This window comes from Trachemys scripta, chromosome 1, assembly GCF_013100865.1.
Source record: "Trachemys scripta elegans isolate TJP31775 chromosome 1, CAS_Tse_1.0, whole genome shotgun sequence".
Classification (NCBI taxonomy): domain Eukaryota; kingdom Metazoa; phylum Chordata; order Testudines; family Emydidae; genus Trachemys; species Trachemys scripta.
This window is the reverse complement of record NC_048298.1, coordinates 174,364,729-174,382,146: the sequence shown is the minus strand read 5'-3', so window position 1 is coordinate 174,382,146 and position 17,418 is coordinate 174,364,729. Positions and strand designations below refer to the sequence as shown.

The 17,418-nt window shown below is 38.4% G+C and overlaps 1 protein-coding gene across 7 annotated transcripts in view; it reads right to left on the bottom strand.

The window, feature by feature from the left end:
• Positions 1–4,168: 4,168 nt before the first annotated feature.
• Positions 4,169–17,418, bottom strand: part of USP25 (ubiquitin specific peptidase 25) — a 154,461-nt gene continuing 141,211 nt past the window's right edge. For 6 of the 7 annotated variants that reach the window (XM_034792688.1, XM_034792696.1, XM_034792705.1 and 3 more), the window contains 6 exons: positions 16,195–16,373; positions 15,094–15,172; positions 13,099–13,178; positions 7,578–7,701; positions 6,442–6,637; positions 4,169–5,624 (listed from right to left, as the gene is read on the bottom strand). In XM_034792688.1, the coding sequence (XP_034648579.1) occupies positions 5,452–5,624; positions 6,442–6,637; positions 7,578–7,701; positions 13,099–13,178; positions 15,094–15,172; positions 16,195–16,373 (831 nt within the window). In that variant the 3' untranslated portion in view covers positions 4,169–5,451. Of the gene's footprint in view, positions 5,625–6,441; positions 6,638–7,577; positions 7,702–7,828; positions 7,923–13,098; positions 13,179–15,093; positions 15,173–16,194; positions 16,374–17,418 lie in introns of those variants that run through there. The other variant, XM_034792727.1, reaches the window with a different exon arrangement.

The following is a 17,418-nucleotide window of genomic DNA, read 5'->3' as shown; positions in this document are numbered from 1 at the left end:
ACAGAGAAACTCCCTATCAGTCACAGATACTTTGTATGTCAACACTTAACTATTTCCCTGCTCAAAGCACTCAACAAAGGAAAAGAAACATCACATGAGAAAGACTGACACAATGTCTTGAATGTTCATTCATTTTGGTTTGGTCTGTAACACTTGGCAGATTTGAACAGAGACAACTGTTTCCCGAAGTTTCATTTTCCCATGAAAGCAATGCCGTAAGAGATAATTCCTCACTGTTAATTCTGTTTGGTCAGTAATGATAAACTTCATCGCTCCACCCAGTCAGTCAGTCAAGGCTAATATATACTAAAGTCTAGCAATCCATCCCTTTCCTTTCCAGATTAACTATTACTTGGCTGTGAAAGTCTATCAAATCAGGGAGAAAAAGCAAAACAAACAAACAAGTGACCCTTCCTAAGGGGAAGTGGGAGGGATGAAAGATGAGAGAACTCTGACAAACAGAATCAAGTTGTTGTGGATTAAAGAACAGGAATGGACTGTTGATAAGCATTCTGGAGACTTTAAAGACAGAAGCACATAGATAAACTTATGTTTAAATTGGTTGGAGAGACAGAACCATGGGATGATTAGACTTTTTAAAATGCTAAATAGGAAAAAGCATGCATCAAACCCATAGTACTAGGAAACAGTGACTAGTTGAGTTCCCAAACCCCAGCTCTTGAAAACATTGTTACTTTAAGACACTATATATAAATGGCACCTTAGAGACTAACACATTTATTTGAGCATAAGCTTTCGTGGGCTACAGCCCTCTTCTTCGGATGCATAGCTACGAAAGCTTATGCTCAAATAAATGTGTTCGTCTCTAAGGTGCCACAAGTACTCCTGTTCTTTTTGCAGATACAGACTAACACGGCTGCTACTCTGAAACCTATATATAAATGGTTTTCTGAATTGGCACAGAAGATGGAGCCAGGATACATAAACACCTTAAAAATATATATACTTCCATTTCCCCTCTGCAATCCCAAACTGAAAATGATGGGGGAAGGGTCACCTCAGAATCAGATAGGAGGTTGGAAGTTGCTACCTTTCCCTCCTCTGATGCTGCAGTTTTGGCCTGGGCTGGAGTTCCCAGGTTGTTAAGCTGTGCTCCATGCCACTTACATGAAGCTGGTGGCTATACAAGTTACGCTTTGATTGAAATCCAAGGGGCAAATTCAGTGGTAACAGTAAGACTAGAGGGAGTCTAAACTGGCATAATTTACTTTTTCTCCTAGCATCCCCAAACTACACCCCCATTCAACTTTAGACACACATTTACTTATAAAAGTGTAATGAGTTTCTGCCATTTCATATCACCTCTGAATTTGGTCCACACGGTTGAAGGGAGTCTATGCTGATGTAACACATATGCTGAAGAGCCAGAAGAGACGAGAGTAGCAAGTAACACAATGGTATAAGCAGGTGTAATTTATACCTTCCTCTGGATCCCAGTTTGCATATTAAACCAACTTACATAGAGTAACTGATATGTTAGGGAGTCTAACTTTTACGTCCCTTTTGAATTTGAACCAAAGGGTCAAGGGGAGTTTTATCTGCACAAGAAACAAAAGAACCACGCTCTTAGTTGGAACTGGAACATTATCATAAATGTTATGTTTTATTTTACACAGAAAATTTTAAATCTTCTGGTGGATAAGGAAAATAGAGGTATTTCTTGCTCTTATTCCTCAAATACTTTTGAGCAGCCAAGTGATTAAAAAAGGATAGCTTTATTAGAGTTTGATCATTTTGTATGGTGATAATTAGATTTTATAGTTCGATTAATTATATTTTTAGAAAGCCCCCATCCGACTTTAAGATACACGTCTTGAATTCAACAAGCTTCCCTCCCAAATGTTGAAGGTAGATTTTGCACAAAGTAGAAGAACATATTTATTAAAACTCACCCAAGAAAACCACAAAAATAAATCCTGAAAAACAGTGTTGTAACAGTTCAATTTCAAACTACACTTGGACTTTTTTTTTAAAAAAGCAGCATTTTATGTGCATATTCTCATACTACGCTACGAACAATAAATGGAAAGAGTAAAAATATTTAGGCATCAGCAATACAGGCATCAGCAATTTTTTCATTATGACAAGTGGCAGAACTGAAGAAGAGGGAGCTAACAGGTCATGTGCCCTAGAACAAAGCTGTTTACATTGTCAATGAAGCACTGCAGTTAAAAAAGTGCATGAATGCAAAGATGATACAGTAATGAGGTTATCTTCCTTACTGACATCTGATATGATTTCAAAATCAACATTTCTGCCAGGGGCATGGATTCATTCCAGATTCGTCCTTTCCACTTCTTCAGATTCATTTTCTTCTTCTGTCCAAGGCATTGGTATTAGCAGTGGTACTGGCTGGTACAGCATTGACTAATGATAAGACAATGGCATTTTGCCATTGATTTCAATGTAATGGTGGCAACATGATGGCTTAGACGGACAAAGATCAGTACCAGAAACAAACTGACAAGCACTTTGTTTACTCAGATTTGGATAAAATTTACAGAGTCCTTAGTTTTATATGACAGCAAAAAATGGCTTGCATTTAATTCTAGCTACAGGTACTCTGGTAAAGAGCTTCGGTTCACTTCCTTTACCCTGTTCTATGCATGTGTAGTTACAAATTGAGAAGATTTGGTCACAGTCCAATGATTAATGTGGTGCAGTGAGAATGTCTCACTATTTCTATATGTATCATTCATAAAACTAGTTACACTGCTGAATGTTTTTAATATATTTTAGGGTTCACCAAAAAAGTTCATCTAAGTTCTTTGCGGCCAAAGAACATGCAACTCCCATCAGGTTCCTTGACCTTATGACTTTGGCAGTGCAGAAGTTCCACATTTTCCATACAACACCTGTAATTGCTACAATTTTAAATTCACATAAGGTATGAGAAAATGCTTTTGACTGTATGGATCTTCTGGATCAAGATCCCAAAATAAACAAGTATCCAAAACAGGATTTTTCGTTCAACATAAATGAATCATATTTCAAAACTTTTCTTAGTGAAACAAACACCCAGTATGGACTATGCTACACTGAAAGGCGTAAGATATTTCAGTGAAGAGCTGAAATAGTGAGTTGGGAAACACCGTAGATAACCCACCAAAGGAAAAACACTTTGTTTTACGTTTGTTTGCTTCTTTCTTCTGTATAAAAGGATCTTCAAAGTCTCCTTTTCTTCCAAACAGAGGGATTTCCCCCTGCTCTTCATTTTAAAAATATGGAATGTCTTGTCTTCTCTATTTTCGATGGAGGACTGGATAGGGAGATTCCTCAGCCCTCAATTGAAGTGTGGATATTTGAAGATTTAGCAAAAAGAGCTTTTCTCCCAAGTGGAGGAAAAATGGGGAGGGAATTAAAACAGTTTGAGTCACATTCAGGCCTTTTTTATATAGTATAGAGGAAGCTTACGATCTTGATAATGTATTATATTATACAATCTAATCCCCGGTTCACTTTTATCTATGTTACTGAAGATGTAAGCTTACCAGCTTTGCTTAAATCTGTCAAAAGGTCTAGGTTTAAAAATAGTTACTGTAAGTAAGTAAGTACATATATAATTGAGTCACACCTTCAGATGGAATGTGCTACAGATAGATAACCATCACCACACCTTTTGAAATCATATTTTCACCTGCTTAGTGCACATACCTGTAGCTCTTCAACACTGTCCTTAATTGCTGTGTAAGTCAATATGCAGAGTTTCAGACTTTTATATTTGTTCTTCCCTGGAAGAAGAATTACTACTTGGCTTCTGGGCACTATTGTAGTGTTACTATTTTGCATATTTTTGAAAATGGTTAATATTATTTTTGATATGACAGCAGATAAAAATTCTTTAACAGACTTTGAAACTATGTGCCAACACTTTACATACTTCAATCTAATACAAAATAACGGGGCCATCCCAAAAACGTGGGGATAATAAGAAGCCTAAAGGTTGTTGATGAGCTTTAAGGATAAACTAAACCACTTATTTTTGTGAGGTCCAAAGGGAGGCCCATTGTACTGCCAGATGGGCAACTTTTGAACTTTATCCACTCTTCCCTCCCCTTTTCACTATTTTATTAGTAGTAAAAGAAAAAGACAAGATAGAACCAACAACAGTACTATTGGGTGTCGCTCCAATAAACACGTACACACAAATATTTACATCTTTTACTGTTCTAGCACAAAATGTTCTCTATAAAGTGGAGGAATCAAAATATTTTCAGGTAACAGGATTACCTAAGGATGCATTAACTCCTTTTCACAAAATAATCAAGTTTCTTCATTAAAATCAGACAGTATTTGAGTTCCACAAAACAAACGCTACAAAGTTCTTCATTTACTTCTGAGAGAAAGTAAATTAGTGCAGATATATTATTTCTGAAATCCTTTACTATAACAGTACTAGCAACCAACTTCACAGCAAGAGTTAGTGGAAGGTTACATTTCTGAGCTAGAGTAGTGTGCAGTTTACATAATTAAAACACAAACTTTATAAAACAAAAAATATGAGTATTTAATCTGTGATGGATTCTAGATTCTTACATATTTCACAATTACAAAGCCCCCATTTAATTTACTCTACTCAATCAAGTCTTTCAAAAGAAATCTGAGCTCCTGCAGTATCTAATATAGCTTCTAGTCCTATGGAAAATAGTTTTGTTTTTTTTAAAAAAGGTCTCCTATGAATAGAAGAAAGGTGCAATTAATTTTTGTTTCAGAAGCAAGCCTCTAACTTCACTTTAAACCCAATGTGGCTTCAAAATAAATGTGCTCAGATGCAGTATTATACAGATCAATAAGGAATATACAAAAAGTAAGGTGTGTAATACTGTGACAGATTTCCAATGTGCTGACATACAGTAATCCGTGACCATCTCTAAAGAAATTGGCTGTAAATCCTGAAGAACCATGCCTCTGAACTTAATGACCCATCAACATATTGCATCCGTTTCTGGTCTAAAAAAATAGCTATATAATACACTAATATACAATGTATCTGCTTGCAAACACAGGAGTAGCCATAAATAAAACTTTATTCTTCCATTTCATTTACAAGCTATCAAGTACCATGTATTTACACAGTACTGGACACTTAAAATAGTTGCAGTCACAGAATGATCCAGACTGAATAGAAAGCCGTTGATAAAGTAAAGGATTTTAAGATAAAAGCAAAGTAATACTGTAACAGACAGGTGGCAAAAAAGCAGTTTTGTAATGTTGCATCAATTCTGGTTGAAACAAAAACCGAGCCCCATGCGATTCTCAGCTTTAATTGTTTGTAGTCTGGCTAATGTCTGTACAGCCATTTTGTCTTTTGCAATTATTAAAATAAAAAAAGTTAAAAACTATAGCAGCAACAAGCAAACCCTGTGACAGGTAGGCAAGGGTTAAGAACTAAAAGAGTTTATATGATGTGCTTATGAAGGTTTGCAGAGTTTATCTTCCATCTGCTGGAGTTCGACTGAGTGACAACATGATTCGGGCAAATCGCTCACACAGTTCATGTGTGGAATAGGAAGGTAACTTTGGTGGATCATTGAAACCTTTAATCTCCGTAGAGCAATCTAGAAGTTTTGGCAGGAAGTCTGTCAGCTTTTCTTGCAAGTTAGCTGCAAATATATATAAAAAAGTCAATATAAGCACTTACTGCCCATAGGAGCAATAAAGTGAAAAATTGCTCCACTGCACCAACTTCCTCTTTTAGTTAGCTTCACTTTCTTACAAACACCCTTCCTTAATACTCTAGGCTTCAACTAGGAATAAATGAGTCATTCAGTACGACAGTGCTCAGTACTAGACTAAAATATTCTCAAGATCATCAGGAATACACTGAAACAAAGATTAAATATGCAATGGTATGAATGTGAAACCTTTTCCATCTTTAAACAAACTTCATACAATACTTAGCTCTTTTAGGGCTCAATACAGGGACATTTGTCATCTGTGGATTTCAAAGCATATTTGAAGGGGGAGGGATAGCTCAGTAGTTTGAGCATTAGCCTGCTAAACCCAGGGTTGAGAGTTCAATCCTTGAGGGGGCCATTTAGGGATCTGGGGCAAAAATCTGTCTAGGGATTAGTCCTGCTTTGAGCAGGGGGGTGGACTAGACCTCCTGAGGTCCCTTCCAACTCTGATATTCCATGATTCTATATTTCAAAGGAACAAAATATTGATAAGATAGAACTTGAAGATAAGATATAAGCTATATCTGACTTCAAGATCAGAATCATTTTGTCTACAGCATTGTGTGTGTGTGGAGGAGCCTTTGAAATTAAGAAATACGTATAGGCTGACTAGATAGCAAGTGTGAAAAATCGGGACCGGGAGTGGGGGGTAATAGGTGCCTATATTAGACAAAGCCCCAAACATCAGGACTGTCCCTATAAAAATCGGGACATCTGGTCACCCTAAGTACATATGACTTACGTTCCATTTCTTGTCCAAGATACGAACACCAGCGGTTTCTCATATCTTCTACAGCAGCAATATCCTTTTCTTCTGTTTCATCCACCAGTAGTAATGGCAAACATGGGACAATAAGCTCATTCATAATGATCAGTCCATTATTTACTTCCTGATCATCTCCAGACTCAAAGAGTGCCGCAGCATGTTCATTTAGTTTCTTCATGCAACACCATAAAAAAGGAAAACTTATAAGTACTTAGCATTTCACGTTTCGCCAAGTATCAGCTTTTAAAAAAAAGATTTATTCCTCAAACAAAAAAACAATTTGAAAATCAGCAGTGACCATATCACAAGTTTTAAGTCAGGGCAATCTTGCAAATTCTTCACTAAACATGTCACTAAACATGTCAGGTCTTATGCTATGTTTCCCTCTAACAGACCCCTGAACGGGTTCCTGATTCCTCATAATCGTTGTAGCCATCCCTGCCGAAGGCTAGATCCCCACTCCCTTTGTTGCTACTTCTTTCTATGGCTGATTAAAATCAAGTTAAGGGGGCGGAGAGGGAGGGAGGGAGGAAGGGAGGAGGAGAGAGAAAAGAATCAATTTCTATTGCTGCCTTTTCTAGCATTAAGTCTCCTGTTGGCTAGTCCCACTGTGGCAATGTGTCCATTTGCTGTCCAAAACTAGGGTGTGCCACTATCCTTTGTCACACTATGTGTAGCAGTGGACAGATTCATTATAATGCCACAGTAAAACAGGCAGCTACATATGCTGTAGGAACACCAGAAATTATAAATTTTTCCTTTTAATCCTCATATTTTACATTGCTTCCTTCTCCATTGTTGGCCCTGTTCTTACAAGAGGAGGGATGCTCTTAACTTGTTACATTAATGTACGAAGTGTTTTTTAATTGTAACTTTGCATCACAATTACCTATGGTTGTCAACTACACCTCTACCCCGATATAACATGAATTCGGATATAACGCGGTAAAGCAGAGCTCCGGCGGGGCAGGGTTGCGCGCTCTGGCGAATCAAAGCAAGTTCGATATAACGCGCTAAGATTTTTTGGCTCCCGAGGACAGCATTATATCGGGGTAGAGGTGTATTTCACACATGCAACAACTACTAAAAAATTAGGGTCATATTCCACTTACTAGCAAACATTCTCTTCTGTAATGGGATATCAGCTCTTCATCATGCCCTCTATACAGGCCTTTGGACAAGAGTTCTTTGTTATTCTGATAAGCATAGATAAGGTAAAGCAAGGCTTCCATATAACTAAAAACACACACAAAAAAATATATATACACACATCAGATTTATAATGCTCTTGTACAGGTAGGTATAATTTGTTTCTGTATCTTGTCAAAAGTCAATACAATAAAAAAAGCATTCAAACACTCACACTTGATATGGTTTCCCTTGGTATTGGCTAGGACATTTTCTCCTCAATGCACATCAGTACAACTTTCTGTTGCAACCATAAGCCGGAGCCAAAGCTGAAATCAATGGGAGGTTTTCCACTGACTTCAAATGGCTATGAATTAGGCCTTATATGCACAGGAAAACAGTTTTCTTCTACACATTCGTGACACATTCGGTCTGATTCTCCACTATCCTGCACTTTGTGTAGCCACTTACACCTTTGCAAATTGGGTGTGGGATAGTGTGATTTTATTTCTCAACAGTGAACTTCTAAGAGAAAACTTATTTTCAGGTACGTTAATTATAGTGTCCCCAAATTACCACTAGTATTTAGACTGATGGAAATGTTCACAGATATGAGACTGGCATGACTTCCCCAAAAGCAAATATTTGTAGTATCAGTCTACTGGCAATTTTCACCTTAAACTAAAATAAAATAATGACAGAGACATGTACACTACTGTCAAGAGGATGAATAATAAAGAACCTGACAACAAGATTTGATGATAGACAAAACAGACCTCACTGCTTTGACACTGGTTGTCAAAAAAGATTAGCCAGTGTTGCATCTTTCACTTTTAGTGAATACATTAGGAAATCTTGGCATAGTCTGAGTTAGAGAAACAGAAAGAGAAAAATGAAGGCAAGTATCTTCTTAAGATGCCTTGCAATGATTGCTCATTTAAAGAAAAATTGTATTTTTGTACAAGCAAACATCTTAAGGTGAATGCCTCAATAAAAAAAGTTTCAGCACAACAGAGCACTGAGGTGTATTTGTTGCAGCTACACTAGTGGGAATAGGAGGCTAGATCCTCTTTGGACATTTTCTGTACCTTTTAGCATTACATACACATGAAAATCATATAGAATACATGCAAGGCTATACCAGGGCCTTCATAGTGGAGCAACTTACACATTTGGATGTTATAGCAAAAATTCGTGTTGTTAGTTCCTAAATGCATGACCTTGCACTATTACATTTCATCACATTTCTATTACTCCAGTTTACAAGGTCATCCAGACGACCTTGTATGATACTCCGGTCCTCCTCCGTATTGGCAATACCTCCAAGCTTTGTGTCATCTGCAAAGATAGTGGAGTTCCTCAGGTACTGGTCTTGGGACCAATCTTATTTAACATTTTTACTACTGACCTTGACACAAAAAGTGGGAATGTGCTATTAAAATTTGCGGATGTCACGAAGTTGGGAGGTATTACCAATACAGAGGAGGACTGGAATATTAGACAAGAATATCTGGATGACCTTGGTAAACTGGAGTAATAAAAATGGGATGACATTTAATAGTGTAAAGCGCAAAGTCATGCATTTAGGAACTAACAACAAGAATTTTTGCTATAAGCTGGGGACTTATCAGTAGTAAGCGACAAAGGAGAAAGACCTGGATGTATTGGTTGATAACAGGATGACTATGAGCCACCAAGGTGATGAGGCCATGAAAGAGGTTAATGCAGTCCTAGGATGCATCAGATGAGGTTTTTCCAGTAGAGGCAGGGAAGTGCTAGTACTATTATACAAGGCACTGCTGAGACCTTCATCCGGAATACTATGTGTAATTCCGGTCTCCCAAGTTTAAGAAAGATGAATTCAAACTGGAACAGGAGCTGAGAAGGGATATGAGGATGATCAGAGGAATGAAAAACCTACTTTATGAAAGGAGACACAAACAGCTTAGCTTGTTTAGCCTAAGCTAAAGAAGGCTGAGGGGAGATATGATTGTTCTCTATAAAAACATCAGAGGGATAAATACCAGGGAGGGAGAGGAGTTATTTAAGCTAAGTACCAATGTGGACACAAAAACAAATCGATATAAACTGGCTATCAATAAATTTAGGCTCGAAATTAGAAAGACTTCTAACCATCAGCGGAGTGAAGTTCTGGAACAGCCTTCCAAGGGGAGCAGTGGGGGCAAAAAACCTAACTGGCTTTAAGACTGAGCTTGATAAGTTTATAGAGGGGATGCTATGATGGGACTGGCTATGATGGCACGAGGCTCATCGGCGACTGCTAGCTTCAAAAATTCCCAATGTCTGGAGACAGGGCACTAGATGGGGAGGGCTCTGAGTTACTACACAGAATTCTTTTCCAGGCATCTGCCTGGTTGGTCTTGCCCACATGCTCAGGGTCTAACTGATCGCCATATTTGGGGTCGGGAATGAATTTTCCCCCAGGTCAGATTAGCAGAGACCTTGGGGGATTTTCACCTTCCTCTGCTACATGAGGCATAGATCACTTGCATGTTTAAACTAGGTAAATGGTGGATTCTCTGTAACTTGAAGTCTTTAAATCATGATTTGAGGATTTCAGTAACTCAGACAGAGGTTAGGGGTGTATTACAGGAATGGGTGGGTGAGGTTCTGTGGCCTGCAATGTGTCAGACTAGATGATCATGATGGTCCCTTCTGACCGTAAAGTCTATTTGGAATGGCAGTTTATGGAATAGAAAAACTGAAAGAGAAAGATAATTCAATTATTAAAAAGGAGTTGGCTGAGGGGGTTGTGTTTTTCACATTCACAAGTATAAGATGTGTCCCAGTGCTGCAGTTTCAGAAGATTAAGAAAAGCAATGGTGATTTGTGGATGGCATCAGTGCCCTCTTACAGCACTAAACACTGTGCCTAAAATTATATAGTGGTGGTACAGGCACTGATCTGCCCATTCTCTCTCAAACTTCAGAGTTCAAAGACGTACACATACAATTCAGAGAAGAAAGGGAGGCAAACAGAGAGCATATATACGCAGAAGCAAGTCCCTCAAGGAATGACAATTCCTAGTTAGTATCTACTCCTCCTTTGGGATAGCCATAGGTGATTAATCAAGCAATACAAGCCATATCAATCAATCAAGCTCAAGTGGAAAGAGGGCAGAGAAGTTCTCTATGGAGTGATTTATGTTACTCTTCCAAGCTGGACATCCATCTAAGACAGTGGTATCCAGATAGTAATGCAATGTAAAAGTATTGAGAAAACACCATGCAACAGCTCAATAGATCTCAATGATGGGAACATTGTACATTTGCTGTGTTAGTCCTACTGAAACATGCTTTAAGAGTCTCAGGGAGTGGAACTCTGGCTAAGACATAAAATGTCTCAACACAACTTTAATCCTGGCTCAACCAGGTTAAGCATGGATGGCTATGTGACTGCCACCAGTCCATGGCTGGGCAACGTCCCCTCAAGTTTGATCTTCAGGGCTCCATGTGCCAGGACTTTATCTCCAAGATGGGCTACATGACCAAAAAGTGCTTGTGGTAATGACTGATGATGACGTCAGTCCTGTCAAGGCCAGTTCTCAATAATACGTCCGTTACTGATAAAAATCGAACTCTTTTATGGCTGGTAGTTGCCACTGACACACATACGAAATGCCTCCTGCTGTCTTGTTTAAGCATCATCCATGTTTTAGATCCATAAGAGGATCAGCAGTACACAGGTTTGATAAATCTGTACTTTTGTATATACTTTCATCTTCTTTTGGCTCCAGAACCTACGCAGGTCTTTCATGGCTGAGGCTGCTAAACTGACTCTCCTTAGGATGTCAGTCTGGCTGTGCCCGTCTGATGACAAATTATTGCCTAGAGAGCTGAAATCATCCACTTCTTCTGGCAGCACAGATGGCTTGTATCAACCTTTGCCCTGACATTCTGGATTTTTGATTTTGCCCAAGAAATCTTTAGCCCAAGGGCAGCTGCCCTGTAGCAGAAACTCTCCTGTCTTTCAGGTCATATGCAAGCTGTCTGAAGAGGACATCATCCACATAATCCAAGTTGGTAAAAGAAGTTGAACAGACAATTATACTGATATTTGTGGAGACTTGATCAAGGAGCCAATCTATTGTATGGCAGAATGGCGATGAGGCCAAGACACATCCCTGCTTCACCTGGGATCTAATGTAAACTCTGTTAGACCTAGAGGTCCTGCATTGCACCTGTGCCCGAGAGTTATTATGTAGATCTTTAATTCACCTCAAGAAGATATCAGGAACATCAGTGCCTTGAAGGGCCTTCCTCAGGGTAGCTCTATTAACAGAATTGAAGATTAAGTCTCCATATGCTCCTGTCAAAGGATGACAGAATTCTTGATGGATCTCAGATAAAAGATGAAGACCAAGTACAACGCCCATTGTAGATCATCCAGCAGTGACGTCTGACTGCCCTGGGTGATGGCGTTTCACAAGGTTAGGCTGGAGCTGGGTGAGTAGGACATGTATAAAAACTTTTCCGGTAACAGAAAGCAAGGTTATTGGTCTCTCTCTCCTAACTCAGCACATGGGCATTACCCCTTACAAAGTGGGATGATGATCCCTTCCTTCTACTCTACTGGTAACTTCCCTGTACAAACTTGGAAAAAACGGTGTAATGCTACACTTATGGACTGTACGGAGCAACTGAGAAGTTTGGGGTTATGCCTCAGATCCAGCATCGTGCCTGCTTTGCAGTTTCTTTATGGCAGAGCAGACTTCATACGAAATAGGTACTCTACACAGGTTTTGGGTGCAGGGACTGCATCTACTACTAATGTGACCAGATCTGAGCTTTGAGTCACTTCACCACTTCAGGATGGTTAAGTGCACATTCATAAAATATTCTTTTCATCTTTGCAGGACTTCTTTTTGGGTTGAGCATGTTTTACCATCAGCCTTATTTATCCACATAAACCATGCGCAAAGTCCAGTTTTGGATCAATGTGATAGAATAACTTTGAATGCAGGTTGTAATTTGTTAGACTTTATTCCCTCTTTTGCCAAGTTCTCAAAATAAGCCTAGGTGCTTACGCTCCCTCTGTATAATAAGAGGGTGTTGCTGGCAGGACATTCTTAGCAAGAGGTCCTTGACTTTGGAAATTGCTCTCCACTTTGGTCTTCAGAGGTTAAATTTACTAACCTACTGGGCATTTAGGAAAGCCAGTTGCCTCCCACTTCCCCCCAAAAATTATTGAGAACAGTGGAGGTGATTATATTTATGCGTTCTTCTGTATTGTGTCATTTTAATTTATGCAAGAAATTGTCAAATATATATAGCTGCCCATTCTGATATATTCAAAGCAATATTGATCTTTTCTGAAAAATAATGGTGTAATTGCAATACTTACAATTTTTTTTTTACATTTATTATTTTTCCATTAATTTGGTTTATCGTTTACATTGCTTTCCTGTCCCCTCAGAAACTGAGTGTTTAACGTAACCAATTTAAAATAACCCCCGTGTCTGAATTCTAGAATGTCACCTCTTACCTCTTTTTTTGAAAAAGTTCCAATCCTACCATGAGATACATGGTTGTTTCTCTGTAATTTCTATATTCTTGATGCCATCTCTGCACATAAGAAAGTGTATTAAGAATGTTCATTCATACAAAGGAGAGCTACATTTTGCACTCTTCACACAGCATTGCATACACACAATAAGCACTCATGAATTGTTTGGGGATAAATCAAAGAATTCGGAAAATATTTTTCACATAAAAAGAAAAAAAAAATCAAACTGTCTAAATATTTGTCACACAAAGAAAATTCTTAAACTTTGTAAAGTGATGAAACAAAAATCCCATAGGATTATGTTTACATAATTCATTGCCATTTGAAAGGAACAAATTCAGCTGTCTAAGGGGAATTCCAGGCAGGATTGTAAAATGTCCTTTTTATCTCCTGGGAGTGGGAAGGAGAACAACCAAAATAGGATTATCTATTTTTTGGACTTCTATTTACATGACTATTTATCTCTCTCTCTCTCTCTGTGTGTCAGAGAGAGAAAATGAGATATAAACATCAGACTAATTTTAATCTATGAAGAGGGGAAAGGGGATGGCAAAAAGTAAAATGGGAAGTGATGAGAATGTTGTCTTGTCATAGAGGCTGAAGAAAATCATAACTCTGATCCTGAAGCAAAATGTTACAATACTGCAAACCAAAAGCAATGTGGTTTGTATAGGAATCACTTTACAAATATTATATAGGCAAACTAATGTTTTACTTCAAATTTGCAGCATGTTTCTATTCCAGTTGGTTAGAATGGCAGCTCTTAATTGCCTGCAAGGGACAGAACTCCAACCCCAACATGGTTTGCCAGATATCCATTTATGGTGAAATTCACCCCAACGTAAAGAGCCTGAATGAGGTTCTATGAAACATTTACTGTCTATTTATGATCAATCCTAATGTTACCTTTGCACATATGTCTTCCTCTCCCCCGTTTAGCAGAAAAAAGATGTTTTACACATGTGCAAGGGGGAGAGGTGGCACCCAGGTGTGATAGAGCCAAGATCTGTAGTGTACGCCTATGTAAAGTTATGCAGGAGTGGGAAGGAACTTGAAACCAGAATAGAAAAAGAAATGTGGCAGAGAACCTGCCACTCTGTGAATCCTCCAGTCTTTCCCCTCCACTTGGGAGGGAAAGCACACAGAAAGGCCACCGAGCCTATTTCAGGCCTTTAGGCTGGTGAAGCGGTGCAGAGCATCTCTGTCTTCCATTGGTTAGGTGAGGGGGAAAATTGCTTTCTCTTTGGCCCTATAGGCAAAAAGATGAGGTTCAAGTGATGCATGGGGACCTGTGTGGGAAGAGAACTGCATCTGAAGGATTTAGGCCCCAATTCATTTAAAGCACATGCATAACTTCAAACATGTGACTAAATGCTTTGCTAAATAGACATCACTTGATATTTAGCTGGAATGTGACCAGTTTCTCAGAAATGACTTGTCAAGGTTTCATTCTTGAGTAGTATGTGTCGGCATTTTAAAATCAGGATGTATTGATCAAGTACTTCAATATTTCAGGCGTTTTGGGGGAAGGGGATTGGGAGAGATTAATCTGAAGTAGTCTCGGTGTGAGAGAGTATGTACATGAATTGGATTCTTGCCAATACATTGGGAATGACAGTATACCAGTTGGAGATAAACTGGAGCCAGGTCCTACTGACCTGAAACCGCCCATACTATTTTAATAGATGGCCACTTCTTGTAGAAAAAGCCAATCAATTCACACGGTGATAAACTATGGGGCGCTGTTAATGATATCAAATCATTAGGGAGTTGGCCAAGACCAATAAACTCTCTTTTAATTATGGCCCCGCTCAAATTTGACCTTCCCAAAAATAAACGGTCTTTCAACAGAATTGAACATGGGAAATTTGGTTAACAAGAAACTGTGCACTGTAAATGAACAAAAGATATTTTCTGAATTTTAGTAGATAATTATTCTCTGTTACAATTTATTAGGAAAGAAAAAATACTGGCCTCATACTCCTCCATGTTTAGTTCATCAGGCTTTATCATTTCAAGTTTGGCTTGAGCCACTTTCATTATGTTGCGGCACCTTAAAAACATAGAAAGAAGAGTTGCAAAAAAATTAATTGGTGGTAACTGCAAACTCACAGACACGTGTTAACACTGCAGAGATATTAGCCTAAAATACTGCAAGTAAACATCATTAGAGCACTATAACTTTGACTGAAATACAGACAGGAAGTGTGATTTCCTGTATACTTCTTGAGTTCCTTGTCATGTATTCACAGGCAGAGGGTACAGGACTTTCTCATAATTACTTTACAAATATGTAAAACAATCACTATATTTTAACTTTCTTCCTCTACCAAAATGCCATATCAGGTTTTTTTTAAAGTTAAAAATCAGGTGGCTTAAATCTTCCTGAACTTTTAACTAGTTTTTTTAAATGTAATCTTAGAGAATTAGGATCTGAAGCTTCGAGTGCTGGTATTGTGAGGTGGGCAGGATACAGTACTATAATCTTTCCGTTTGTGTTTTTAAATAGGTGAACAAGTGTTAGGGTGGCGCACAGAAATTGCCACAGTGATTTAGACAAGTTATTAGACATCTAGCCTAGTGCGCTGATTTTTACATTGACCAGTACAAGTTGTTTCAGAGAAAGGAGCAAGAATATGTAATGGTAAATTATGGAATAATATTATAACAATAGTGAACATTTCTTTCTAATCACCATTGATTGATTTATGCCATCAAACATAAGGATTTCTCTTTAATGTTATTCTATCTAAATTAACCATCGATGTTCCCATTATCCATATAAATATTTAATTCTATCCTGAATGCTATTAAGTTCTTGGATGTACTGATATATTGCAGCAAGCAGTTCCACAATTTAATTATATATTTCTTAAAAGTAGTATTTCATGTTGAAAATTGCAACATTGTGTAAAGGGAAACCTTTACTGAAGTGGTGGCTAGGCAAATATATTGTTCATGGTGGGTACCTAATAGCCACATTATACATACAATACATAAAGGAGAGTTAACTATTGTATCCTCTGAATAAAAAATGTAATAGTATAAGATTAGCATGTCTCATTTTCCCATTACCTTTCATCAAAGCTCAGATTGTGATCTCCAAACTGTTCCAGTAATGTTCTCTCAATTATTTTCTTTGGTGCCTCGTTTTGCATAAAGTAGACAACTGCATGATGCAAACGGTAATCACATTCGGGTGGTGGATCATCCTGAGCCAATTTTAGTAGCCGTGCATACTCCAATTTAATTGCCTACATAATTTAACAAAAAAAAAATCAGTTATTTTTCCCTGACAAGTGAATTATTATTTTTATTTCTGTGAAGTTAACATCCTCATATTGCTGGCCATGCTACAAGATGCTTAGTAATCCCCCAGCCCTGTCCTACTTAAACATATTCCCTAAGTACCCTTGTAATGGGAGTCATTTAACATTTCAAAAACAAAACTGAGGTTGTTGTTCTCTCTCTGATTAGCTATCACTGGCAATAGGGTAGTACTTATGTGCCCATATGGGCAGAACTTCAACATCATTTTCTCACCTGTGTTAAAACCGCCTCAGGGAAGACTTAGCTTTTTACTATCCAGCCACTTCTCTAGCCATCCCATCTTTTTACCCAAGGTAAAGATACCTACTATATGTCTCTACAGCCAGAAGCTGTACAAGACAATTGCAGCCATTTTAGCCAATGAATTATTCTGAAAGCTTTCATGTTGAAAAATAGTTTTTGCCCAGGGTTAAAATGCAAAATTTATTTTCAGAGAAAGATTAATGAACATGCAAAGCTTTTTAAAAATATATTTAAGCATGATGGAAATGGTTTACACTAAGAACCTACTTATCTGATTTCTATGGAAAACAAATACTTAAAAACAAGTTTCTATCCTGGCTTGCAAGGCCTTAACAGCATAAACATTTAGTATTTTACATTGTTTTTCCTTTATGCTAGTGTCACAAGAAATACTTTTCCATCTTTGCAGGCACTATTTTTTTTAGGGTTACTATATGTCCGGTTTTTCCCAGATAAGTCCGGCTTTTTGGTAATCAAACCCCCGTCCGGGGGGAACTGCCAAAAAGCCAAACATGTCCGGGAAAAATACCACTGGCCGGACACTTCCCCTCCCGCGGCTGCTGTGCTCCCTACCTTGACTCTTCTGCTCTGTTTAAAGCCGAGCTGCCCAAGCGCTACCGGCTTCGGGCAGCCCCCATGCTTCCGGACCCTGAGCCGCCGGCCGGGCACTTCCCCTCCCAGGCTCCGGCTGCTGTGCTCCTCCCCTGACTTTTCGGCTCCGTTTAA